Source organism: Cyprinodon tularosa, unplaced genomic scaffold, assembly GCF_016077235.1.
Source record: "Cyprinodon tularosa strain WSP-4 unplaced genomic scaffold, ASM1607723v1 ctg1011, whole genome shotgun sequence".
Classification (NCBI taxonomy): Eukaryota; Metazoa; Chordata; class Actinopteri; order Cyprinodontiformes; family Cyprinodontidae; genus Cyprinodon; species Cyprinodon tularosa.
Window position 1 is genome coordinate 36438 of NW_024037796.1, and position 25848 is coordinate 62285.

General features: G+C 46.3%; 3 protein-coding genes across 8 annotated transcripts; 1 reads left to right on the top strand and 2 right to left on the bottom strand.

Moving 5' to 3' along the window:
* Positions 1-5006: 5006 nt before the first annotated feature.
* LOC119778630 (probable thiopurine S-methyltransferase) lies at positions 5007-16804 on the bottom strand. 5 transcript variants are annotated; one of them, XM_038277979.1, is made up of 9 exons: positions 16646-16804; positions 15198-15320; positions 14985-15077; positions 14765-14897; positions 7661-7713; positions 7524-7598; positions 7357-7442; positions 6535-6579; positions 5007-5163 (listed from the first exon to the last, which is right to left on the bottom strand). In XM_038277979.1, the coding sequence occupies exons 2-9, from the start codon at positions 15293-15295 to the stop codon at positions 5042-5044; spliced, it is 705 nt and encodes a 234-aa protein (XP_038133907.1). In that variant the 5' UTR covers positions 15296-15320; positions 16646-16804; the 3' UTR covers positions 5007-5041. The 5 variants fall into 5 exon arrangements, with proteins under 5 accessions (XP_038133907.1, XP_038133894.1, XP_038133924.1 ...); XM_038277966.1 differs by having other exon boundaries at positions 16575-16793; XM_038277996.1 differs by lacking the exon at positions 14985-15077 and having other exon boundaries at positions 14765-14948.
* Positions 16805-19990: 3186 nt separating this feature from the next.
* On the top strand, positions 19991-22175 carry LOC119778667 (claudin-4). Its single transcript, XM_038278017.1, is given in 2 exon segments — positions 19991-21159; positions 21161-22175. Coding segments are annotated over 2 exon segments (684 nt in total). The 5' UTR covers positions 19991-21078; the 3' UTR covers positions 21764-22175.
* c19h1orf109 (c19h1orf109 homolog (H. sapiens)) lies at positions 21277-25801 on the bottom strand. 2 transcript variants are annotated; one of them, XM_038278028.1, is made up of 5 exons: positions 25483-25801; positions 25148-25398; positions 23567-23746; positions 23377-23495; positions 21277-22098 (listed from the first exon to the last, which is right to left on the bottom strand). In XM_038278028.1, exons 2-5 carry the CDS (start codon positions 25396-25398, stop codon positions 22058-22060), a joined length of 591 nt encoding a protein of 196 aa, XP_038133956.1. In that variant the 5' UTR covers positions 25483-25801; the 3' UTR covers positions 21277-22057. The 2 variants fall into 2 exon arrangements, with proteins under 2 accessions (XP_038133956.1, XP_038133963.1); XM_038278035.1 differs by lacking the exon at positions 25483-25801 and having other exon boundaries at positions 25148-25413.
* Between the last annotated feature and the right edge of the window lie 47 nt (positions 25802-25848).

Consider the following 25848-nt stretch of genomic DNA (forward strand, 5'->3'; position numbering starts at 1 on the left):
CCCCATGTTCTCCTGCCTCCATGTTCTCCTGTCCCCATGTTCTCCTGCCTCCATGTTCTCCTGCCCCCATGTTCTCCTGCCCCCATGTTCTCCTGTCTCCATGTTCTCCTGCCCCCCATGTTCTCCTGTCCCCATGTTCTCCTGTCCCCATGTTCTTCTGCCTCCATGTTCTCCTGCCTCCATGTTCTCCTGCCTCCATGTTCTCCTGTCCCCATGTTCTCCTGCCTCCATGTTCTCCTGTCCCCATGTTCTCCTGTCCCCATGTTCTCCTGTCCCCATGTTCTCCTGCCTCCATGTTCTCCTGTCCCCATGTTCTCCTGCCTCCATGTTCTCCTGTCCCCATGTTCTCCTGCCTCCATGTTCTCCTGTCCCCATGTTCTCCTGCCCCCATGTTCTCCTGCCCCCATGTTCTCCTGTCTCCATGTTCTCCTGCCCCCCATGTTCTCCTGTCCCCATGTTCTTCTGCCTCCATGTTCTCCTGCCTCCATGTTCTCCTGTCTCCATGTTCTCCTGCCCCCCATGTTCTCCTGTCCCCATGTTCTCCTGCCTCCATGTTCTCCTGTCCCCATGTTCTCCTGCCTCCATGTTCTCCTGCCTCCATGTTCTCCTGCCCCCCATGTTCTCCTGCCTTCATGTTCTCCTGCCCCCCATGTTCTCCTGTCCCCATGTTCTCCTGCCCCCCATGTTCTCCTGTCCCCATGTTCTCCTGCCCCCCATGTTCTCCTGCCCCCCCATGTTCTCCTGCCCTCCATGTTCTCCTGCCTCCATGTTCTCCTGCCTCCATGTTCTCCTGCCTCCATGTTCTCCTGCCTCCATGTTCTCCTGCCCCCCATGTTCTCCTGCCTCCATGTTCTCCTGCCTCCATGTTCTCCTGCCCCCATGTTCTCCTGCCTCCATGTTCTCCTGCCTCCATGTTCTCCTGCCCCCCATGTTCTCCTGCCCCCCATGTTCTCCTGCCTCCATGTTCTCCTGCCTCCATGTTCTCCTGCCCCCCATGTTCTCCTGCCTCCCCATGTTCTCCTGCCCCCCCATGTTCTCCTGCCCTCCATGTTCTCCTGCCTCCATGTTCTCCTGCCCCCCCTTGTTCTCCTGCCCTCCATGTTCTCCTGCCCTCCATGTTCTCCTGCCCTCCATGTTCTCCTGCCCCCCCATGTTCTCCTGCCTCCATGTTCCCCTGCCTCCATGTTCTCCTGACCCCCCATGTTCTCCTGCCTCCATGTTCTCCTGCCTCCATGTTCTCCTGCCCCCCCATGTTCTCCTGCCTCCATGTTCTCCTGCCTCCATGTTCTCCTGCCTCCATGTTCTCCTGCCCCCCCATGTTCTCCTGCCTCCATGTTCTCCTGCCCCCCCATGTTCTCCTGCCCCCCCATGTTCTCCTGCCTCCATGTTCTCCTGCCCCCCCATGTTCTCCTGCCCTCCATGTTCTCCTGCCCCCCCATGTTCTCCTGCCTCCCCATGTTCTCCTGCCCCCCCATGTTCTCCTGCCCCCCCATGTTCTCCTGCCTCCATGTTCTCCTGCCCCCCCATGTTCTCCTGCCCCCCCATGTTCTCCTGCCCCTCCATGTTCTCCTGCCTCCATGTTCTCCTGCCTCCATGTTCTCCTGCCTCCATGTTCTCCTGCCCCCCATGTTCTCCTGCCCTCCATGTTCTCCTGCCTCCATGTTCTCCTGCCCCCCCTTGTTCTCCTGCCCTCCATGTTCTCCTGCCCTCCATGTTCTCCTGCCTCCATGTTCTCCTGCCTCCATGTTCTCCTGCCCCCCATGTTCTCCTGCCCCCCATGTTCTCCTGCCTCCATGTTCTCCTGCCTCCATGTTCTCCTGCCCCCATGTTCTCCTGCCTCCATGTTCTCCTGCCTCCATGTTCTCCTGCCCCCCATGTTCTCCTGCCCCCCATGTTCTCCTGCCTCCATGTTCTCCTGCCTCCATGTTCTCCTGCCCCCCATGTTCTCCTGCCCCCCCATGTTCTCCTGCCCTCCATGTTCTCCTGCCTCCATGTTCTCCTGCCCCCCCTTGTTCTCCTGCCCTCCATGTTCCCCTGCCCTCCATGTTCTCCTGCCTCCATGTTCCCCTGCCTCCATGTTCTCCTGACCCCCCATGTTCTCCTGCCTCCATGTTCTCCTGCCTCCATGTTCTCCTGCCCCCCCATGTTCTCCTGCCTCCATGTTCTCCTGCCTCCATGTTCTCCTGCCTCCATGTTCTCCTGCCTCCATGTTCTCCTGCCTCCATGTTCTCCTGCCCCCCCATGTTCTCCTGCCTCCATGTTCTCCTGCCCCCCCATGTTCTCCTGCCCCCCCATGTTCTCCTGCCTCCATGTTCTCCTGCCCCCCCATGTTCTCCTGCCCTCCATGTTCTCCTGCCCCCCCATGTTCTCCTGCCTCCCCATGTTCTCCTGCCCCCCCATGTTCTCCTGCCCCCCCATGTTCTCCTGCCTCCATGTTCTCCTGCCTCCATGTTCTCCTGCCCCCCCATGTTCTCCTGCCCCTCCATGTTCTCCTGCCCCCCATGTTCTCCTGCCCCCCATGTTCTCCTGCCTCCATGTTCTCCTGCCCCCCCTTGTTCTCCTGCCCTCCATGTTCTCCTGCCCTCCATGTTCTATTGCCTCCATGTTCTCCTGCCTCCATGTTCTCCTGCCCTCCATGTTCTCCTGCCCCCCCATGTTCTCCTGCCTCCATGTTCCCCTGCCTCCATGTTCTCCTGACCCCCCATGTTCTCCTGCCTCCATGTTCTCCTGCCTCCATGTTCTCCTGCCCCCCCATGTTCTCCTGCCTCCATGTTCTCCTGCCCCCCCATGTTCTCCTGCCCCCCCATGTTCTCCTGCCTCCATGTTCTCCTGCCCCCCCATGTTCTCCTGCCCTCCATGTTCTCCTGCCCCCCCATGTTCTCCTGCCTCCCCATGTTCTCCTGCCCCCCCATGTTCTCCTGCCTCCATGTTCTCCTGCCCCCCCATGTTCTCCTGCCCCCCCATGTTCTCCTGCCTCCATGTTCTCCTGCCTCCATGTTCTCCTGCCCCCCCATGTTCTCCTGCCCCTCCATGTTCTCCTGCCCTCCATGTTCTCCTGCCCTCCATGTTCTCCTGCCCCCCCATGTTCTCCTGCCCTCCATGTTCTCCTGCCTCCATGTTCTCCTGCCCCCCCATGTTCTCCTGCCCCCCATGTTCTCCTGCCCCCCATGTTCTCCTGCCCTCCATGTTCTCCTCCCCCCCCCCATGTTCTCCTGCCTCCATGTTCTCCTGCCCTCCATGTTCTTCCTACAAATGATCTAAGAATTAATTTGTTTGCAGGAACAGTTCTTGCATGAGATTCAATCTTTTTTTCCATCTATGAGCATAAAGCTCCATGTTTGTCTCGTCTGTCCAGAGGACGTTGGTTCATGTCTCCCATTTAGTCCACTTTGGCTCAAACGATGATGGATGCTGCGATCGGACGCTGATGTTCCTTCAGCTTGAAGTTTTTCTGGCTTCTTTAGTTTCCATTCCTAGAATCTGTCACCAGTTTTCCTCCTGCAGCTGCGTCCAGGCAGCTGGTCTACAGATGGACTGTAGACCAGCTGCCTGGACGCAGCTGGTCTACAGTCCATCTGTAGCCAGAGGAACATTAGCTGCATAACATGCTGCTCTCTCATGGTCTTTCCTCTTGTCCATGTTGAGTGTGGTACACACCATGTCACCACACCTGTAGTCCATTTATAGACCCACTGACTGGAGACGCCTCCGCTGCTGATTGGTGGACACACCTGATCCCTTTGGTCAGATTATTTTCCGTCTTTTCTGGGGAACCATCATTTTAGTCTAGGCCTATTTCAGGACTTTTTTTATTAATCCAGTCTAGTGAAGCCTGGTTGAAAATCATTGTCTCACTTTTATTTGTTCATTTTCATAGAATTTGTATTTAAACAAAAATCAGGTTTTGTCAGAAAGAAGTTTTTCTTTGGTTAAATGAGGGGAACCACCAAACGTTTCCACTTGTTTCTGAACGACCTGTCCACCTTAATGCAAAATCTGCTGATGTTAGACTAATTTTAAACTTCTTTTTCTCTCGTTTAGCTGATTTCCTCTATTATTTCCTGAGCTGCCAAAGTTGTGGATGTCTGGGAACTAAACATGTCCTGACTTTCAGAAAGTAGTTTGTGTTTATCAACAAAGTTCTTCTGTTTTTCTCTGAAATCCTGAGTCGAACAAAACAAGTTCATAGTTTTTAAATTGATGTTTTGTTTAATGTTATGCAACTTTACCAGATTCATTCCCCTCGCAGTAAATGTGGTAAATATGTTATTTAATCAGGTATTATTCTATCCTGACTGTTTAATATTGTTTTTGAACAGACGCCCCCTACTGGCCGTAAGTTAGAACTAATTAAAGTGTGAAGGAGCTCAAAGCTGCAGCGTTCAGAACGGCCACTTTAAATTTTTAGGTATATAACACTTAATTCTTACTAGTATAATTTAGTTTTTTTACTTTTTGAAATTCAGTTTCTGCTACAAAAATGTAATTTAGAAAATGTATAATTACTGTTCAGTCTAGGATGGATTTTGATCAGGAAGAATCTAAATATATTTTAGTGATCTACAAATGAAACAACAAAAAGTGCTTTGAATAAATGTAAAAACGGCTTGCCATAGCCCACTGCATTTAAAACTTACAGTAAAATCTTCTCCATTTTCCTTTGCAGCTGTAGAGCTGTTTCTCTTTTAAACAGACTCTCCATATTTTTTATAATTTCTTCATTAAATTTCTAGTTGCAGTCGGGTGAAATAGGCACTTCCTGTTGCCTGTTGTCATGGTAACAAGGCCTCTAAGTGGACCTAATACCTTAGAGTTGACTGAACTAATTCACAGCAACTTTTATGAAACTGAAAACTCAGAGTTTCCAACCTGAGGCTAGATTAATTCAGAGCGGAAGATTAAAATCAGACTTTGTTAAACCTGCTTATTGAACCGGAGCCCAGTTCTGAAACTGCTGGCTCTTAATCTGCGGGTTAATCTACTAATAATCCAGATGCTCTAAGGAACCCGGTTAAAAGCCTTTTATTTCAGACTGCAGCACTTATTTTGGAGCCTTGAGGGTGATGAGGTGAACGTTCTCGATCATGGAGTCCAGACCCCAGTTCCTCCATTTGTCGTTCAGGGCTTCCTCAGACTGCAGCAGCTCCACGGTGCAGCTGCTCCCTGAAACACAAACAACCACTTTGAGCAAAGCTGGACTGCAAAAAACCAAAACCTTCCTCCTGGGAGACCAAGCTGTGATCTGGGCTGCCTTGAATCTCAGAGTCTGCGTCGTCCAGGGACCCGGTCTACCCGGACTGGATCCTCCCAGAACCCGGTCTACCCGACTACCCGGACTGGATCACCCCAGGACCCGGTCTACCTGGACTGGATCCTCCCAGGACCCGGGCTACCTGGACTGGATCCTCCCAGGACCCGGGCTACCCGGACTGGATCCTCCCAGGACCCGGTCTACCCGACTACCCGGACTGGATCCCCCCAGGACCCGGTCTACCTGGACTGGATCCCCCCAGGACCCGGTCTACCTGGACTGGATCCTCCCAGGACCCGGGCTACCCGGACTGGATCCTCCCAGGACCCGGTCTACCCGACTACCCGGACTGGATCCCCCCAGGACCCGGTCTACCTGGACTGGATCCTCCCAGGACCCGGGCTACCCGGACTGGATCCTCCCAGGACCTGGTCTACCCAGACTGGATCAAACATTAGCTCCACATTTCTGACTCAAAAACCATTAAAACACTTTTTTTATTCCTTTCAGACGGAACTGATCACAGACTGGATTATATTAAACTGCACTTCCAGTGTTCACCACTGGTCGGCGCCATTTTTCTCTGAGCACGTAGGATACATCGGACCCGTCCTTCAAATCGGGAAAAAGAAAGACACATTTATTGGCCGTATAACAAGGAGTGCTGGAATCCGATCAGACCTCGGCGCCGCGCTATGATGTCATCGAACCAACAAACATCTGGAGGACCAGCTGATGGATTCTCCTCATCAAATCAAGAATAAAGGCTGTAGAAGATCCAAAAACAACTAAAGCTGAGTTCTTTCAAGTTCTTCATGAGAAAAAAGCTGCATTCAGAAGCTGACAGAACCTCCAGAGAACCTCCAGAGAACCTCCAGAGAACCTCCAGAGAACCTCCTGAGAACCTCCTGAGAACCTCCAGAGAACCTCCAGAGAACCTCCTGAGAACCTCCAGAGAACCTCCATCCAGCCCTTCAGCTGGATCATGGTCTGACTTCACGGTGATCCAGGAAGGTCCAGCAGAGAACTTAGACCAACAGGAGGAAGAGGAGAGAACGGCTGCAGCGCTGCTCACAGAAACGATGAAGAACACGACAGAATGAGCAAAGTCAGGAAATGATAGAAGCTGATGAAGAAAACAGGAGATCCGAGGAACCGCAGTGGGTTCTATTAGAACTGAACCGTCCTGGTCCATGAGGTTCTGATCCATCCATCAACCAGCACAGATGATAGCCTTTAGTAAACCTACTGTTAGACCCCCCCCCCCCCCGGCATCTACTCACCGAACAAACCGAGGACCTGTTCATCTGGAACGAAGAACGGAGGACCTGCAAGAGAAGCAGAGAAGGTCACAGCAGGTCCAACATCAGAGCTGCGTTCAAACAGGCGGGTCGAGCCGCGTTCCCATGGAGACAGCGGCTTAGCGTTCACTAAAGCACTGAGGTAAAAATGAGTTTCTAGATGTTTTTAGCTTCAATGTTTGCTAAACATCAACAGAAACAAAGATCTACAGAAAAGGAATTAAAGGAAGGAGAGACTTTCTGTTCTAGATGGGTTCATGTCCTTCAAATTCCAGCTAATTGAACTTCAATCAAGCCCCGCCCCCCTGCCTGTTATGGAGCAGCAACTGTCGCTACCCGATCCGTCCCACCAGCTCATCATCAACCAGATATACATCCGGGTCGCCGTCCATTTTAATCGTTAAAAAGACATTTTTTTTCCTCCCTAAACATAAATATAATGTGTTAAAGGTTAATAATGTGTTTAAAAATGCATTTAAATCCTGTTTTATCGCTGATCTGTACAGGAAAACTCTCCTGGTGGAGTGAAGCTGTTTATTTCTATGTTTTCATGCTGATAGTTCTGCAGGAGGATCACGGCTGGATGCAGCCGCCATCTTCCCGCCAGCTTTGATTGGCAGACAGGAAGATGGCGGCTCTACAGTTTTGGACACTTTTCACCTGAAGCTCACCTTTCTCAACGATCAACAACCTGCCGCCCGCGGAAACGCGCCCAGAACCTCTGGATGCGCTTCCACCAACTCTACGTCTCCCGTAAAACATGTTTGATGTGAATGCAGCAATATTGTCTCCATGGCAACATACCTTCATACAAGTCTGGATTGTACAGGAAGGTGTCCAGCAGGTATCTGCAGTCCGCAGCCATCAGAGAGAGGATCAGAGCCGCATACCTGAGGAGCCCAGGACACCGGTGAGGAGCGGGATACGCTGATGTCACGCTGATGTCACAGCAGACGTCTCACTGAGCTCACCTGTCCCGGTCCTTTGGGTTGATGGCCACCAGAGATCCTCGGTCCCAGATGGCTCCAAACTGACCTGCCACAGAGCTGAAACAGAGCGGCTCAGACGGCAGCAGTCGCCTTCAAGCTGGAAGCAGGAGGAAACTCACCTGGAGAAGCTGAACAGGTCGCACTGATACAGGGAGATGCTCTTCTCCGTGTTCTAGAAAGAATAAAACACCAGATGGGAAAGTGTCCAATCAGCGAGCTCATCAGAACCTCCTGATTGGACCATAAGGACGCTGCTTTAATAAAACCTAATCTGAGGATTAGTCAGGGTTAGGTTTAGGTTGGGGCCACTTCAGAGTCAGATCAGCTCAATCTAAAGAACTCAACACAAACAATCCCGTTTTTAAGTCAGATCTGACAGAAATTCACACGGTCTGACGTCGTGGCGTTTGGTGCTCATCCAGGGATTATGGAGATGATCAGACGCCGCAGGATTCCCTGCAGCTGCGACTGAGATGGAGTCCAGATCTATGTTGGTCGGAGCTACGCAGCGATTCAGACGTTATAAATGGGTCTGACAGGAAGAGAGACGCGCTTATAAAGTAAAACATAAAAATACAAAATAAAATCTGACAATCCAACAGCGAAAGAGTCAGTTTGGAGTCACAAAGCGAGTTTAAAGCAGGCTGGGCATAAAAACAATCAATGAAAAATGTTTTATCCATAATAGGAGTTCAGCAGGAAAGATAAAGTAACGATCCTCTAAGCGTCACGATAACCAGGAAGGACAGAAGGCGTTTCTCTCCTCCAGAGCGCCGCTTCAAGAAGCCGGTTTACTGAAAACTGAAAACAGGAAAACTGAGTTTTCTGTTTCAAAAGGAGTTTCCTCATCCTGTTTCTGTTGCCATAGTAACATCCTCCCATAGCTAACCAGGTCAGCAGCAGGTTTCCTTCAGTAAACTCCTTACAGCCAATCAGGTCGCTTCATTTCCTTATTTATTCTGATTTCTGTCGTAGTTTTCTGCATAAAAATAAAAACTTGGTCAGTTTGACACGAGGTTCTAAAAACAAACATTTAATGTCTGACGAGGATCTTATTAAAGAATGATCGACATTAATTCACAGAGAATTACACATTTATAGGGAGAGGATTATTTAGTTATATTTACAGAACATGAACTACTAAAGTTATTTTTAGATTACACATAAATAGATTCATTAATTCCCCATGGGGAATTAATGAATCCTAACTTCTCCATAACGCACGGCAGCGTAACGCCCAGGAAATGATTGGTCGCCTGATTGGTCACTTGATTGGTCACCTGATTGGTCACCTGATTGGTCACCTGATTGGTCGCCTGATTGGTCAGCCTGATTGGTCGCCTGATTGGTCACCTGATTGGTCAGCCTGCACATTAAGGTGAAGCAAATCGATTACAGAGACTGGATTCGTTCCTTATGTTCCTAACAGAGCACTTCGCTCTCAATCTGCAGGTTTACTAGTGGTTCCTAGAATTTCTAATAGTAGAATGGGAGGCAGATCTTTTAGTTCTCAGGCTCCTCTCCTGTGGAACCAACTACCAGTTTTAGTCCGTGAGGCAGACACCCTGTCTACTTTTAAGGCTAGACTTAAAACTTTCCTTTTTGATAAAGCTTCTAGTTAGAGTGGCTCAGGTTATCCTGAGCTATCCCTATAGTTCTGCTGCTATAGGCTTAGACTGCTGGAGGACATAGGGACCCCTTTTTCATCATTCTGCTTCATTCTATCTCTATTCTCCCACTCTGCAGAATCTGTTAGTTCAATCTCTAACGTTCTGCTCTCTCTGCTTTTTCTCATAGTAGCTTCATCTGGTCTGTTCCTGTTTGGCTGTGACTCCATCCTGGAGAGAAATATCGGCTGTGCTGCTGCCATCAACACCTTTGTTTCTAGATGTTGGAGCTTGGCCTGTTTTCCAGTGTAGTCCTGTTTCTCTGACTGTGACTAACTGGATGTGCTCTCTTCATCCTCTGACATGGGAGCTGGCTCGGAGCTCGTCTGCCTGGCTGTGTGTTTCCTGGACGGGGCCGCCTGTGGAGCTGGTTGCCTTTTGTATCTATGCTTCTTTTTCTATGTCTGCTTCTGTCTCCTTGAACCCCAGTGGGCCTCAGCAGATGGCCGCTCACACTGAGCCTGGTTCTGCTGGAGGTTTCTTCCTGTTCAAAGGGAGTTTTTCCTCTCCAATGTCGCTACAAGCATGCTTAGTGTGAGGGATTGCTGAAGAGTCAATGAGTCGATGCAATCAGCTGGTTTTCCTTAGATAGAAAACTTTGAATCAATCTGACTGGATGATCTGGTGAACTGGATCTATAAAGTGACCTGAGATGACATGATGTGAATTGGAGCTATAGAAATAAACTGAATAGAATGGAATTATTTACACCTGAACTGCCGACAAAAATGAAAACGGTAAAACCAAAGAAATATTGTTAAAGGGAATCAGAAATGTTGATAGTTTTCAGTCTTTATTCATTTTAACAGCAGTTTTCTGAACTCAGAATATTTAGTTTTAGAAAATAAATTCTAACGTTTCTTTCATTTCTCAGGTTCATCAAATCCAAACTCTCTCCTGCTTCTTTATAGAACTGCAATCAGAAGCTTTCGCCTGTTTTAGCGGAGATGATATTTCGTTTTTAACTGGGACTGTTTTCATAGCCTACTATTAATTTTGGTAACCGCCGTATTCTTGCGTTATTTTTTATTTTATTTGGCGCTCCAATCGTGCACACAGACTAGAAAACAAGCACTCAGAAAGAGAGGAGGAGTCTAAGGCAGAAAAATCAGAGAGTGGAGTTAATCAGTGCAGCATAGTTCTATGCGCTGCTCTGTGAAAGGAACAGGAAAGACCAGGCAGCTGCAGCTGAGAGAGGAAAAGATGCCACTGCTGCAGCAACGCTGGATTGGAAATTATAAACATGTTGTTCACATCTCATTATTGGCAGGGACAGGTAGGTCCAAATGTTGGTAGGGACATGTCCCTATGGTCCGTAACCCTATGGTCCGTATGGTCCCTCTGGTCTGTATGGTCCCTCTGGTCTGTATGGTCCCTCTGGTTCGTATGGTCCGTATTGTCCCTCTGGTCCGTATTGTCCCTATCCAACCCAGTCTCATGGGAAAATGTACCCCCACTACGTTGGTCCACACTGCAAAACGTAGTGGAGGTACATTAATGGCCATTTTTTTGTGGTACTGTTACGTTTCTTCTACCTATATGCTTTCTATTGTTTTACGTCCTAGTCACGTGACTTTCAAGATTCCAGCTGGGAGAAGAAAAAAATATATATATATGGCCGACATTCGCTCATTTTTTGTGGAAAGATTAATAACTTGAGTTTGTTTTTGCATTAAAATGAGTTTTGATTACATTTCTAGTGAGAAATGTATAGTTTGTTGCCAGAATATTTACTCAGGGAATGTACATATTCACTTGCTTGTTCGTTTCTTGCAAAGATTTTTTCAAGATAATGTGAAACTGTAACATTTTGGTATAAACATGGCTGAGATTTCTCTAACTTTTAGTGGGAAAATCAATAATTTCAATCAGTTTCTGCATTTAAATGGGTTTTGATTACATTTATAGCGAGAAGTGTAGGGTTTATTTACATAATATTTACTTAGTGAACATAGATAATCACCCGCTTGCTAGTTTTTGCTACGTTTTTCGGATCTCGTCAGGATTATGTGAAATTGCAACGTTTAGGCTGCTACCCATCGCCTAGCATTTAGCTGCCGCCCCGATTCAACATTGAATTCTTTGTGATTTAACTCCATCTGACGGATCAAACCCTCGCCACTGCGTGCGTTGCGTCCGAGGATGATTTTCACATCAATGCATTACGTCGTGGCATACGGGAGAAACTAATTAAACTAGTTAAAAAAAGGATCATGGGTTAAGATCGGATGTGTTTTATTTGGAAATCTACCGGATCCTTTGTGCATTTCACTTCCTGTTTGGTGCAATCTCATTGATGGGTTTTGACCAGATTTTGACCAAAGAGGAACTCAAAAAAAAACAAAAAAACAATTTGAATACACAACCAGCATATCTGGAATCAGTGACAGAGAGCGACTGGGACCAGAAGTTTATTAATTTCTCCCCTTTGATTTCCATTCAAAATGTTCTCGATCCCACCGGGCTGTAGGGAAGGGGCGGGCATACCGCCACCTACTGTTCATGAGTGTGTAGCAACATTGTTTTACATCTATTAAATTCTATTTTTTAATTTTGTATTCTGAAGATAAATAAATAATGCTTTCCTTAATCTATAAATATCTTTTATATTTCCTTTATTTCCCAATAATCCTTTAAGACTCCATTCTTGGCCTGTCCTCTTTTCAATTTCTTCCTTTCAGGTTCATATGTTTTGCAGTTCATCAATACATCTGCATTTTCTATCTCTCCACATCCTTCACATTTATCATTATTTTTCCTCCCTATTAAGTATAAATTGTCATTTAAATAAGTATGACCTACTCTTAATCTGATCATTATTATTTCTTCCCTTCGGTTTCTCTCATTAATATTTCTATTTAATACTGACTTTTGTACTTTATATAACCTTCTTCCTTTTTTATCTTCATTCCACCTTTTTTGCCATTTTTCAATTTCTTTCCTCTTAATAAATGACTTTCCTTCCCCTTTCCCTAAAGGAATTGTAATTGTTATTGCCTCCTCTAATTGCTAATTTGTCTACTACTACTACATTTTCCAACTTTGACCTTTTAAGGTTAGCATATTGACCAAAAGCTGACACCAAAAATAAAGCAATCGATTATGTACAACAATATGCTACATTTAATGAAGACTAATACAGATTTTACTCTCTTATAAGAATTAGTTTTAGGTTTTATAGGGGAGAGTTTGCATCGGCAGTCATCTGGGAATCTTTTATGTATTTACTGGTAAAGAACAACCTCTCAACCCATTTAATGTAAATGTTGCGTCGAACCAGAAAGTTATTTGAAGAGCATAGATGCATAAATATATGCATAGCTTTAACAAGGGCCTCATGAAGGTCTGTTCTGTTATTCTCTTTTGGAGAATATAGACATTGTGCGCATTCATTTCCCTGATAAGCTGGTGAAGATTCTTAGACATCCAGGTCATAATCATTCCAAAAAAAAACAAACAAAAAAACAAACAAACAAAAAAAAAAAAAAATTTGGACTTTGTTTTTCAAGTTTGAAGACTTCCCATTCAGGACGTTTTTCAATTCAAAGTTACAGTAGCCCAACAAATCCTTGTTTTGGCTAGGAAAATATGCAAATTGAACCTGATGCCTGATCCCAATAGCTTGACTCTGAACCGAATTTGATCCCTATTACTTTTTGGCCACATGCACATTATTGAGCTGCCTGGAAAGTTAGCTGGAATGAAAAGTAGACAAATAACAATTACAATTCCTTTAGGGAAAGGGGAAGGAAAATCATTTATTAAGAGGAAAGAAATTGAAAAATGGAAAAAAAAAAAAAAAGGTGGAATGAAGATAAAAAGGAAGAAGGTTATATAAAGTACAAAAGTCAGTATTAAATAGAAATATTAATGAGAGAAACCGAAGGGAAGAAATAATAATGATCAGATTAAGAGTAGGTCATACTTATTTAAATGACAATTTATACTTAATAGGGAGGAAAAATAATGATAAATGTGAAGGATGTGGAGAGATAGAAAATGCAGATGTATTGATGAACTGCAAAACATGAACCTGAAAGGAAGAAATTGAAAAGAGGACAGGCCAAGAATGGAGTCTTAAAGGATTATTGGGAAATAAAGGAAATATAAAAGATATTTATAGATTAAGGAAAGCATTATTTATTTATATTCAGAATACAAAATTAAAAAATAGAATTTAATAGATGTAAAACAATGTTGCTACACACTCATGAACAGTAGGTGGCGGTATGCCCGCCCCTTCCCCTACAGCCCGGTGGGATCGAGAACATTTTGAATGGAAATCAAAGGGGAGAAATTAATAAACTTCTGGTCCCAGTCGCTCTCTGTCATTGATTCCAGATATGCTGGTTGTGTATTTAAATTGTTTTAGGTTTTTTTTAGTTCCTCTTTGGTCAAAATCTGGTCAAAACCCATCAATGAGATCGCACCAAACAGGAAGTTAATTGCACAAAGGATCCGGTAGATTTCCAAATAAAACACATCCGATCTTAACCCATGATCCTTTTTTTAACTAGTTTAATTAGTTTCTCCCGTATGCCACGACGTAATGCATTGATCTGAAAATCAACCTCAGACGCAACGCACGCAGTGGCGAGGGTTTGATCCGTCAGATGGAGTTAAATCACAAAGAATTCAATGTTGAATCGGGGCGGCAGCTAAATGCTAGGCGATGGGTAGCAGCCAAAACGTTGCAATTTCACATAATCCTGACGAGATCCGAAAAACGTAGCAAAAACTAGCAAGCGGGTGATTATCTATGTTCACTAAGTAAATATTATGTAAATAAACCCTACACTTCTTGCTATAAATGTAATCAAAACCCATTTAAATGCAGAAACTGATTGAAATTATTGATTTTCCCACTAAAAGTTAGAGAAATCTCAGCCATGTTTATACCAAAATGTTACAGTTTCACATTATCTTGAAAAAATCTTTGCAAGGAACGAACAAGCAAGTGAATATGTACATTCCCTGAGTAAATATTCTGGCAACAAACTATACATTTCTCACTAGAAATGTAATCAAAACTCATTTTAATGCAAAAACAAACTCAAGTTATTAATCTTTCCACAAAAAAATGAGCGAATGTCGGCCATATATATATTTTTTTTCTTCTCCCAGCTGGAATCTTGAAAGTCACGTGACTAGGACGTAAAACAATAGAAAGCGTATAGGTAGAAGAAACGTAACAGTACCACAAAAAAAAGGCCATTAATGTACCTCCACTACGTTTTGCAGTGTGGACCAACGTAGAGGGGGTACATTTTCCTATGAGACTGGGTTGCCCTATCCCTATGGTCCCTCTGGTCTGTATGGTCCCTATGGTCCCTATGGCCCCTCTGGTCCGTATGGCCCCTATGGTCCCTCTGCAAACCTGCGTCCATGCCGCTTTATATAGTGATGTAGGCGTGAGGGCGTAGATGGTCCATTCCCATTTAAAGTCAGTGACAGCGGGTTAGGGCGATCATGTAGAGACATTAAAACTGTGATGACATCATCCAGAACCAAGATGGCCGTAGTCAGAGGCAGGTGGTGTGTGAGGCTTCCACTAACCTGGAAGAGTTTGGCCCCAGGGATGGAGGGAACACTTTCCTCGTTGTAGGTCAGGTTGTTCTCCTGGAAGAACTGTCTGATGGCCATCTCAGAAATCTCCACGCCAACCACAGAGTGACCCAGATCCGCCAACCTGAGTCGGGTCAGACAAAGCGGCCGACCATCAGAACCAGGAGATTCCCTCCTGCAGACAGGATGAGGAGGAACCAGATGTTCTTACCACTTCATGTCCACAGCTTTGCCACACAGAGGGAAGAAGAAGCGGACGCTGCTCCGACCGTTCACCACCTTATCGTAGTTGTTCTGCAGCATCCTGTCGGAGAGCCGCCGCTGTCAGACCATCAGACCCCGACAGGACAGGAAATGGAACCAAACCCACTGACCAGAGAGCAGCTTTGACCGCCTGGCTCTCCATACTCAACATCAAACCTACTTGTGGACCTCCAGCTGATGGAAGCCAGTCCTATGCTGCTGCCAGCGCTGCTCCCACTCTGACAGCTCCATGGTGCGATTTGCCTGCTGCTCCAACATGCTGCTGAAGTTCCTCTGGGCAAGGCTGCAGCAGGAGCACACAGCCAGTCAGCGTCGTTCAGACAATCACAACTAGAGACACGGTCTGGCCCACAGTGGGATCTCCCCACCCCCACAGAGGGAGCAGCTCACAGACAAAATATCAGAGTGGAACCACTGATCTCTGTTTAGTCACAGGACTGCTGACGGCCACCGTCGGCCATGTTGGTACTCCCCACCCCCACAGAGGGAGCAGCTCACAGACATAATATCAGAGTAGACGCCACATCCATCGCTTTCACCTACGGGAGCTGACGTGATGTGGCGGCGCCATCTTGGGAAGGTCAACAGCTCCGCTCAGTGTGACGTGATGCTGGCACAGAATCAATTTTAATCAACTTTAAATTTCTGAACTAATTTTCACAGTTTTGTTTTTTGCTGAAAATAAACAAATGGTTCATTTTATTATAATATTCTTATATGATTATTAAATATTATTAGTGAAGAGTAATAGAATATTCTGATAGGATGGATGCAAAGCAGCCACTCATACTTTTATTACTATATACAGAAACATATTTATATATCGATGCACAAATATACATCCACATATATCTCAGTATCTCTATATAACTACACTGTAAAAATGTCTATAGCCGTATATTATCTATTCTAAAGATGCACAGTATTTAAATTTGTACACTAAAGCATATTATTTATTTATATTTTATGTGAATTTTATTTTTACCCATGTTTTATATTTATAGTGTTTTATTTATTTCTCTTCAGCTCTTCGGTCAGCTGTGGTTGTTTTTAAGTACTTAAATAAAATTGGATAGAATTTCTAACTCTGTCACTTATTCTATTATTTTTATGCACTTTTTAAAGCTCCGCCATTGTTTGACGACTTCAGCTGCTGGCAGAATTTCCCCACTGTGGGACGAAGGGAGTTTCTATTCTATGTAGTCTATATCTGCTGTTTATTCAGTAATGTCTCCAAAGCTCTGATGCCTTCAGGAAGTTCTCCCTCCAGCCATGACGTCATCAGTCTGTAGATTTAAACTAAAAGATGCTGCAGTGCTGAGCCATCCTTCTGTTCTGCTTAAAGCTGCAGTTTAGGGGAGCAGGTCGACCTCCCCAAGATGGCGTCCCTAATTTCTACGCTGCGACAGTCATTGCAGGGTCTACTCTTAGATGATGTCAGCAGCTGCTCCAGTGCATTGATTCACTCTCTACTGGTTTAACTGGGATCTGGTTTCCCTCTGAGGGCCAAAACCTCCTGGGCGGAAGTGAAGCTCACCTGTGCGCGGCCACGTGACTCAGCAGCAACCAGACCGCACCTGAGACCAACATGTTGGACCGGAAGCTCACCTTTCTAACAGAAACCAGCTGCGGGGGTCCGAAGGAGTCAGTATGAGTCAGAAGGAGTCAGAAGGAGTCCAGCTCACAGCTCCCCGCTTGTCCTGTAGATCAATCTGGACTCTCTGCTGCTGCTTCCTGTCAGGATTGCTCCGCCCACAGCTCCGCCTGGCAGGACTGTAGAGTTTCCAGATCGAGCGGAGCTCCACCGGAAGCGGAAGTAGCTTTTCATTGACTTGATCTAATTTTCTGAAGTGGGACGCTTTCAAGATTTAAAAAATGTAGTTTTATCTTAGCTTCCTCTCTAAATCTCACCTTTCATCAACAAAACTTCCTGTATTCACAAGAAATACAACATCTGAACAAATACCGAGATAAATATAAATGTATTGACGCTGCAACAGCGCCACCTGCTGGTTGGGAGTCAGCGGTGCATCAGGATTTCTTATTTCAAAGGGAAAAAACACGACAGAAAATACCTGCTATGACTGTAATTTAATATGTATTCATGTATATATATATATATATATATATATATATATATATATATATATATATATATATATATATATATATATATATATATATGTGTGTGTGTATAAATATTTAAGTATATAAAAACATATATATTAACATACAGAATGTTTGATGACATGATTACAATTCAAAACGCCAACTTTAGCCTTGGTTCAAGTCTGACTCGACACAAGAGAGACGTTAAAACTAACTAAAGGTTTTCTTATTTTAAATAGTTTTAATGCTACAGGAAGTAGAAATTCTGCTAAAAGATAGATTTTCCTGAGGAGATTAAACAACGTTGAAGCATTTGAAGCAGAATTAGACAGGAACAGCGTTTATTGTTCCTCAGTGGGGAAATGCAGAAGTTTGGCAGTAAGTGGATCTAAAACAATTGTCTTAATTCTACATCATTAGAAATCCTTTAAATTGACCAATGAGGAGAAAGACTGAAGAAACAATTCCTCCTTTATTCAGACCAACTGATCATCTTAAATCTGATGGGTTCTACATTTAAAACAACATTTAACTTGGCTGAAGGTCAATATTAGTCATTTCACTTCCCATTAAGCCTGCTGGGTCACAGTGCATCGTAAGATGTATAATAATTAAGATGTATAATAAAACACATCTGGTCTGTCTGCTCAGATCTAACTTTCAGGCTCTAATTAGTCCTGGAACCAGAAGTTAGGACGGCGAAGCCTCATGCAGGAGGTCTTTATTCAGTCTGTGATGCAAACTCTGATTCATTCTAAAGAAACGCTGCCAGCAGGTTGGACACGATTTAACCCATGAAGAGTAAATGTATAAAAACAATCATTAATATTTATGTTTCATGTTGAAGATGAATTAATGCAAAGAAGCCTATTTGATCTACGGCAGAATATCTCTCACTTTCACAGCCCTGATGCCCATTCATTTAACCTTTTCTAAAGCCTGATCCTTTCTAAGGCCTGATCCTTTCTAAAGCCTGACCCTTTCAAAGGCCTGACACTTTCTAAAGCCTGATCCTTTCAAAGGCCTGATACTTTCTAAAGCCTGACACTTTCTAAGGCCTGATCCTTTCTAAAGCCTGATCCTTTCAAAGCCCTGATCCTTTCAAAGGCCTGATCCTTTCTAAGGCCTGACCCTTTCAAAGCCCTGATCCTTTCAAAGGCCTGATACTTTCTAAGGCCTGATCCTTTCTAAAGCCTGATCCTTTCAAAGCCCTGATCCTTTCAAAGGCCTGATCCTTTCTAAGGCCTGATCCTTTCTAAAGCCTAACCCTTTCAAAGGCCTGATCCTTTCAAAGCCCTGATCCTTTCAAAGCCCTGATCCTTTCTAAGGCCTGATCCTTTCTAAAGCCTGACACTTTCTAAGGCCTGACCCTTTCAAAGGCCTGACACTTTCTAAAGCCTGATCCTTTCAAAGCCCTGATCCTTTCAAAGGCCTGATCCTTTCTAAAGCCTGACCCTTTCAAAGCCCTGATCCTTTCAAAGGCCTGATACTTTCTAAGGCCTGACCCTTTCTAAGGCCTGACACTTTCTAAAGCCTGACACTTTCTAAGGCCTGATCCTTTCTAAGGCCTGACCCTTTCAAAGGCCTGATCCTTTCTAAAGCCTGATCCTTTCAAAGGCCTGACCCTTTCAAAGGCCTGATCCTTTCTAAAGCCTGATCCTTTCAAAGCCCTGATCCTTTCAAAGGCCTGACCCTTTCTAAGGCCTGACACTTTCTAAAGCCTGACACTTTCTAAGGCCTGATCCTTTCTAAGGCCTGACCCTTTCAAAGGCCTGATCCTTTCTAAAGCCTGATCATTTCAAAGGCCTGACCCTTTCAAAGGCCTGATCCTTTCTAAAGCCTGATCCTTTCAAAGGCCTGATCCTTTCTAAAGCCTGATCCTTTCAAAGGCCTGATCCTTTCTAAAGCCTGATCCTTTCAAAGGCCTGATCCTTTCAAAGGCCTGATCCTTTCAAAGGCCTGATCCTTTCTAAAGCCTGATCCTTTCTAAAGCCTGATCCTTTCAAAGGCCTGACCCTTTCAAAGGCCTGACCCTTTCAAAGGCCTGATCCTTTCTAAGGCCTGATCCTTTCAAAGGCCTGATACTTTCTAAAGCCTGACACTTTCTAAAGCCTGACACTTTCTAAGGCCTGATCTTTTCTAAAGCCTGATCATTTCAAAGGCCTGATACTTTCTAAGGCCTGATCCTTTCAAAGCCCTGATCCTTTCAAAGGCCTGACCCTTTCTAAGGCCTGACCCTTTCTAAGGCCTGATCCTTTCAAAGGCCTGACCCTTTCTAAGGCCTGATCCTTTCAAAGGCCTGATCCTTTCTAAGGCCTGACCCTTTCTAAGGCCTGACACTTTCTAAAGCCTGATCCTTTCTAAGGCCTGATCCTTTCAAAGGTCTGATCCTTTCTAAAGCCTGACCCTTTTTAAGGCCTGACACTTTCTAAAGCCTGATCCTTTCAAAGGCCTGATACTTTCTAAGGCCTGACGCTTTCAAAGGCCTGATCCTTTCTAAAGCCTGACCCTTTCTAAGGCCTGATCCTTTCTAAGGCATGATCCTTTCTAAGGCCTGATACTCCTTAAACACCGATCCTTTCTAAAAACCTTACCATTACAAAGGCCTGGCCCTAATTAACACCTTAGTCCTTGTCCTAAATTCTCACTTTGCAACAAATTGTCCTCAGTTTGCCGGTTAAACAACTAGAGAGCGCCTCACTCAGGAACAAACTCGGGTGTCAGTTTCAGGTCAGAGTACGTTTTCTTTGCTGAATCAGAACATGGAGGAGGAGGAGGAGGAGGAGGAGGAGAGAAAAACAAAAGCTCCTCCCCCCAACTTGCTTTCAGTGACAATAAAGAAATAACACAATTTTCTGGTAGGGAGAATATCAAAAAATGTTCCTGGAGAAACAAACATTCCCCAAAAGGTCTCCATCAGCCTCCTGTCCATGTTGTCATGGCCGTTGTCATGGCCACTGTTACCAAGGAGTTTGCAGGCAATCGGAGAAAGGAAACCTGAGCAGCGAACCTGGACGTTGCCATCTTTAATTCATGGAGGGGATGAGACGTGTTTAATGTGTTTATCAGCAGGTTCTGGTTGATATTTTCAGACAGAACCCCGTTAGAGCCCTCAGTGAAGCTAGCCCAACCCCCCCACCCCTCACCCCCCGAGACGTCTGTCCTTCCATCCATCAATCACATTTATCCATCCGTCCGTCCGTCTGTCCTTGCATCCAAAGGACTCTCTGACCCAGATCCGGACCGCCCTGATCTCTTATTTAAGGCTTTCGGAGAACCCGTCTGACCCATTTGGGCTGGCGTGGGGGAGGAGCAGCTCAGCATTTGAAGTGGCGTTCAAATGCCGCTCTTTGTTCATCAGGAGACACTTCAGTCTGCAGCCGGTTCTTCTCATTAGCAAAGAAGCTGGAAATATTTTCTACAGGAACGCCCCATAGTTGAATTGGGACCCTGAAGCGGGTTTAAAGAGGTTATCCAGAAGGAGAGCGCAGCAGCAACCTGCTTTCACTGGATCCACTCAGAGCAACATCAGAAGCCTGGGATCAGGTTCCGTCGGTAAGTCTACACCAAACCAGGAGACTGACACTGGGGACACCTGCAGGTCCACAGCAGACTGCGCTCAGTTCTGATCAGGTCGGCTGGGCTGATGTCCTGCAGCCTACTGCAGGTTTCTGCTCGGCTCCTCTGGGATGCATGGAGTCCAGGTCAGCAAAGATCATGAGGAGAAAGCAACTCTGATCCTGTGAGGAAAACCTGAGGACCTGAATCCCTGCATTGATATTGGGAAGAAGAATATGGCTGCCAACATGGTCCCATTTGGAGCATAGGAGGAACATCCAGAACCAGAGACCAGTTCACCCAGAGACCAGTTCACCCAGAGACCAGTTCACCCAGAGACCAGTGCAGAACCCTCTGCAGAAGATCCTGCTGTCATGGTGAACACGGGAATGCAGCTGATCAGCTTCACCTGCGCTGTGACTGGCTGGATCATGGCCATCGCTGTCACGGCGCTACCCGCAGTGGAAGGTGTCCGCTTTCATCGGCAGCAACATCCTGACCTCGGAGATAAAGTGGGAGGGCATCTGGATGAACTGCATCTACCAGACCACAGGTCACATGCAGTGCAAGACCTACGACTCAATGCTGGCGCTGCCGCCAGACATCCAGGCTGCACGCGCCCTCATGTGCATTGCCATCTTCATGGGCTGGCTCTCCTGCACAGTGTCCTGCTGCGGCATGAAGTGCACCACCTGTGCCGGCGACGACCGCCGCGCCAAGGCCGGCATAGCGCTTGCAGGTGGAATCCTCTTTATCCTGACAGGCCTGTGCATCCTGATCCCCGTCTCCTGGACCGCCAACACTGTTATCCAAGACTTCCACAACCCCAATGTTCCCATCATGCACAAACGGGAGCTGGGCCAGGCCATCTACCTGGGCTGGGCAGCGGCCGTCATCCTGATGATCAGCGGCGCCGTCCTCAGCAGCACCTGCCCCTTCATGGAGAAGGGCGGCCGCTACCGCCGGGGATACATGGGCCGAAGCTTTGCTAACTCGCCTGCACCCGATCCCCCGAAGCCCATCGCCTCCAACAACCTGCCCCTGAAGGAGTACGTGTAGGACAGGAGGAGGAGCAGGAGGACTGGGAGGAGGGCTGAGAGGAGAACATGGAGGAGGAGTGGACTCCCTGCCATCAGACTGAAGTACTAATGCAGCGGACATATTTGTGTTGAGTTGCTCAGAGTTCTTACTAGCATCCCTGACTTGTTAGCGTGTGCTGTGACGGGTCTGTGGAATAAAGAGTTAATGAAGTTTCTGTTTCCACTAAACTGTTTCTATCCAGTAGCAGATCTGAGGTCAGATGGAGGTCTTTGGTACTGATAACATATCTGCTCCCAGCCTGAACACCAGTCTTCACTGGGACTCCATGAAGAAGGACAGTCTGCAGAGTGTGTCTGGAAGGGAAAAGGAGAGATCAGACCGTCCTGTGGAAGCGCTGCTCACACAAGTACAGTACAGCAGTGGCTCCCAGCCCCGGTCCATAGAGATCCCTGTTCCTCATGGATCTCTGTTCCTCAGAGACCCCTGTTCCTCAGGGATCCCTGTTCCTCATGGATCTCTGTTCCTCAGGGACCCCTGTTCCTCAGGGATCCCTGTTCCTCATGGATCTCTGTTCCTCAGGGATCTCTGTTCCTCAGGGATCCCTGTTCCTCAGGGATCTCTGTTCCTCAGGGATCCCTGTTCCTCATGGATCTCTGTTCCTCAGAGATCTCTGTTCCTCAGGGATCCCTGTTCCTCAGAGATCACTGTTCCTCAGAGACCCCTGTTCCTCAGGGATCCCTGTTCCTCATGGATCTCTGTTCCTCAGGGATCTCTGTTCCTCAGGGATCCCTGTTCCTCATGGATCTCTGTTCCTCAGAGATCTCTGTTCCTCAGGGATCCCTGTTCCTCAGAGATCCCTGTTCCTCAGAGACCCCTGTTCCTCAGGGATCCCTGTTCCTCATGGATCTCTGTTCCTCAGGGATCTCTGTTCCATAGAGATCCCTGTTCCTCATGGATCTCTGTTCCTCAGAGATCACTGTTCCTCAGGGATCCCTGTTCCTCAGAGATCCCTGTTCCTCAGAGACCCCTGTTCCTCAGGGATCCCTGTTCCTCAGGGATCCCTGTTCCTCAGAGATCCCTGTTCCTCAGAGACCCCTGTTCCTAAGGGATCCCTTTTCCTCATGGATCTCTGTTCCTCAGGGATCTCTGTTCCTCAGGGATCCCTGTTCCTCATGGATCTCTGTTCCTCAGAGATCTCTGTTCCTCAGGGATCCCTGTTCCTCAGAGATCCCTGTTCCTCAGAGACCCCTGTTCCTCAGGGATCCCTGTTCCATAGAGATCCCTGTTCCTCATGGATCTCTGTTCCTCAGGGATCCCTGTTCCTCATGGATCTCTGTTCCTCAGGGATCTCTGTTCCTCGGGGGTCCCTGAGGACCTTACGGACCCGGGGGTCCCTGAGGACCAGGGCTGGGAGCCACTGCCGTAGGGGTTAAAATGCCCCCTGGTCCAGTTGCGACTCATAGAACCAGGACTGGACCAGAGTTGTTCTGATGCTACAGATCATCTAATGTGTTCTGCTAAAGTGATGGTCAGCTGATGGCAGATAGTCAGATTACTGCCAGGTCAGTGATGATGTCATAGGTCAATGATGATGTCATCAGCCAGAGCTGGCAGGTTTGTGGTCGTCTCACCTGTGATTCGTTGCTCTGAATCGGGAGATTCCAGAGTTTTCCATCTCTGTGGGAAACCCTCCACCTGTGAGAGATCCTCCAGTCTCAGCGTCTGCAGCAGAATCTTCCTCTGCAAAAATCTGACAGCGAGTTCAGGAAAACCACGGACCCTGTCACCACGGCAACATGTAGCAGCCAACAGGAAGGATACTGCTGCCGGTAGTAACGCTCAGCGTCCTGCAGCCACTCCAACATGTCAGCAGCTGAGGGGACGACAGATGGGCGCCGGCTCAGTGCTGCTAGATCCAAAGTGTCTGCAGCATCTTCGTACAGCAGCAGAACCGCAGACGCCTGGTTGCTGATGGAGTCTCTGACAGACTGCAGATCAGACCTGAAGGAGAAGAAAACAGCGTGTGTTATCCAACAGGGATTCAGCCTGACTGGGTCTCTAACCAATAAAGAGCCTATTTAAAGTCTGCTTTGCTAGCTGCTAACACAAGTCTCTCCTCTTTAGGAGGAATCAGAGCCATGTGGCTAAATCTACAATCCTTCCTCTGATAAATGATCAGGAACCGAACTGAGAAAAATCTAAATACTTTCAGGTGATCCAGAAAAATCTGATCAGAATTATCCAGGTTTCCTTCTTTCTTTTCCAAGAATTTAGAAACGGCGTAGAAAAAGGTTTCAGGACTCGATTTTAATCTATTCTGTTAGAAAATCCAATCATAGCATCAGTGTTTTGTTTTTAATGTGTGTCTGTGAACATCAGTGAGGTTTGAGCTGCTGTCTCTTTAAAGTGTCTTTACTGTCCAATAAGGACAATAAAGACTTGAATGATTATTATCTTAGGATCTCTGAAGGTCACATGGGGGGAGTGATGGCCTAGACCAGGGGTCTTCAATGTTTTACAGGCCAATGACCCCCAAACTTATGGTGAGATGGAGCGGGGACCCCCTAAATATATATTGTATGAAATAATGTTCTATCAAACTGGTCCTATAGTCACTCTATTACAGATGGAGTACTGTAATGAAAGTAATCCCTCCCTGGGATTATTAAAGTATTTCTGATTCCTGGGACAGGTGTTGTGAATGAAACGGTGCCCAGCTTGAAAGAGCTCCTGTGTGTCGTATTGAGATTGGATCCCAGTTTTCTTTTTTTCAAAAGAAATTCCTCTAATTTTTAAACCTGAATGCACCGTTTTTTTTTTTTTCTAATTCAGATTTTATAGAAAAATTTAATTTTAAGTAAAATTAAGTCAAAAATATATAAAATTCCAAAATTATGGAATCCTGGCCCCCATGTACATTTGGTCTAGAACCGCCACTGGCACTGATGACTGAAAGACATCTTCTGCCTCCACTTATCTGTTTACTACAGTGTGTTGAATTCATGTTAATGTGGATTTAAAGACATTTTAATTAGTGGGAAAAATTGCAGGGTGAATATTAAAAAAAAGTCTAATAAACCAAAACTTTCGCGACCCCCATGCAGTACCTCTGGGGACCCCCTAGGGGTCTTGGACCCCCTGTTGAAGACCTCTGGCCTAGAGATTAGAGCTCTCTGGGCACCTCACCATGGCAGCCCACTGCTCCCCAAAGGGAGGGGCTAAATACAGAGAGGGAATTTCTCCACTGTGGTAAATAAGGGAATTAACTTTTTTTTTTTTTTTTTATATCTTCAGGGGATTTTGTTTTCCTGTTTACTTGTTGCCATTACCCAACATGGCCACTATGTGTCAGCAACGTTCTGCCAGTGGGTCTGTGGTGTTCGTGTCCTGAGCTCCACTTACATCCTGCCTCTGAGTCTCTGCAGCAGGAGGTCTGCCTCCTGCACTAACTGGAACCGCAGCCGCTCCTGGAGATCCGGAAACACCCTGAGCGGCGTGTCGGAGAGCCGAACCCGAGCCAGACCTCCCATCTGCTCCCCGAGGTTCCCTAAAGACTCTGCCAGGGAGTCGCACTCCTGCAGGATGCTCCCCCACACCCCCTGCTGCTCCTGCAAAAGGAGGAAGCTCCTCCTGAGCGCCCCCTGCAGGGACATCTGTGCGAACCGCAGTGAGAGGTTACGGTCACTTCACGCGCCCACAGCAACAAACACTAAATGTCACAGATTTGTTCAAATTACCTGAACTTTATTCACGCTCCGTCAGAGTTGAACCTTCATCAAATCCGAGGCTTCTACTTTCCTCCTTCCGACCACCTAAGCTAGCTGCGGCATGCTAAGCTAGCTGCGGCATGCTAAGCTAGCCCGGCTCCTCTGAAGCGTTTCCGGTCTGCTGATGTCAACAAGCAGCGGTGATGCCTTCACGTTGCCCGGAAAAGTGGAAAGTCTGCGATTTAACATCAATTTTTGTTCTTTTCTTATCAAACTTACATTTCTTTATTGTAGTATTTTTTTAAATGAAATGATTTAGGGCTTCAAAATCAACCTGAATTCATTCTAATAAGAGAAAAAACGATACAATAGTTGGCGTTCATAGTTACACACTAA

Excerpts from the sequence above, each read along its gene's own strand:
- LOC119778630 (XM_038277966.1), bottom strand. The coding sequence starts at position 16,627 with ATGTTGGTCTCAGGTGCGGTCTGGTTGCTGCTGAGTCACGTGGCCGCG. Across the intron at positions 14,898-14,984 it reads AAAGCTGTGGACATGAAGTG|GTTGGCGGATCTGGGTCACT; the intron begins GTAAGAACATCT and ends GACCCGACTCAG. Across the intron at positions 6,580-7,356 it reads CAATCCAGACTTGTATGAAG|GTCCTCCGTTCTTCGTTCCA; the intron begins GTATGTTGCCAT and ends CTTCTCTTGCAG.
- c19h1orf109 (XM_038278028.1), bottom strand. The coding sequence starts at position 25,398 with ATGTCCCTGCAGGGGGCGCTCAGGAGGAGCTTCCTCCTTTTGCAGGAG. Across the intron at positions 23,747-25,147 it reads CAGAGACTCAGAGGCAGGAT|GTCTGATCTGCAGTCTGTCA; the intron begins GTAAGTGGAGCT and ends CTTCTCCTTCAG. Across the intron at positions 22,099-23,376 it reads TTCAGAGCAACGAATCACAG|ACACACTCTGCAGACTGTCC; the intron begins GTGAGACGACCA and ends TTTCCCTTCCAG.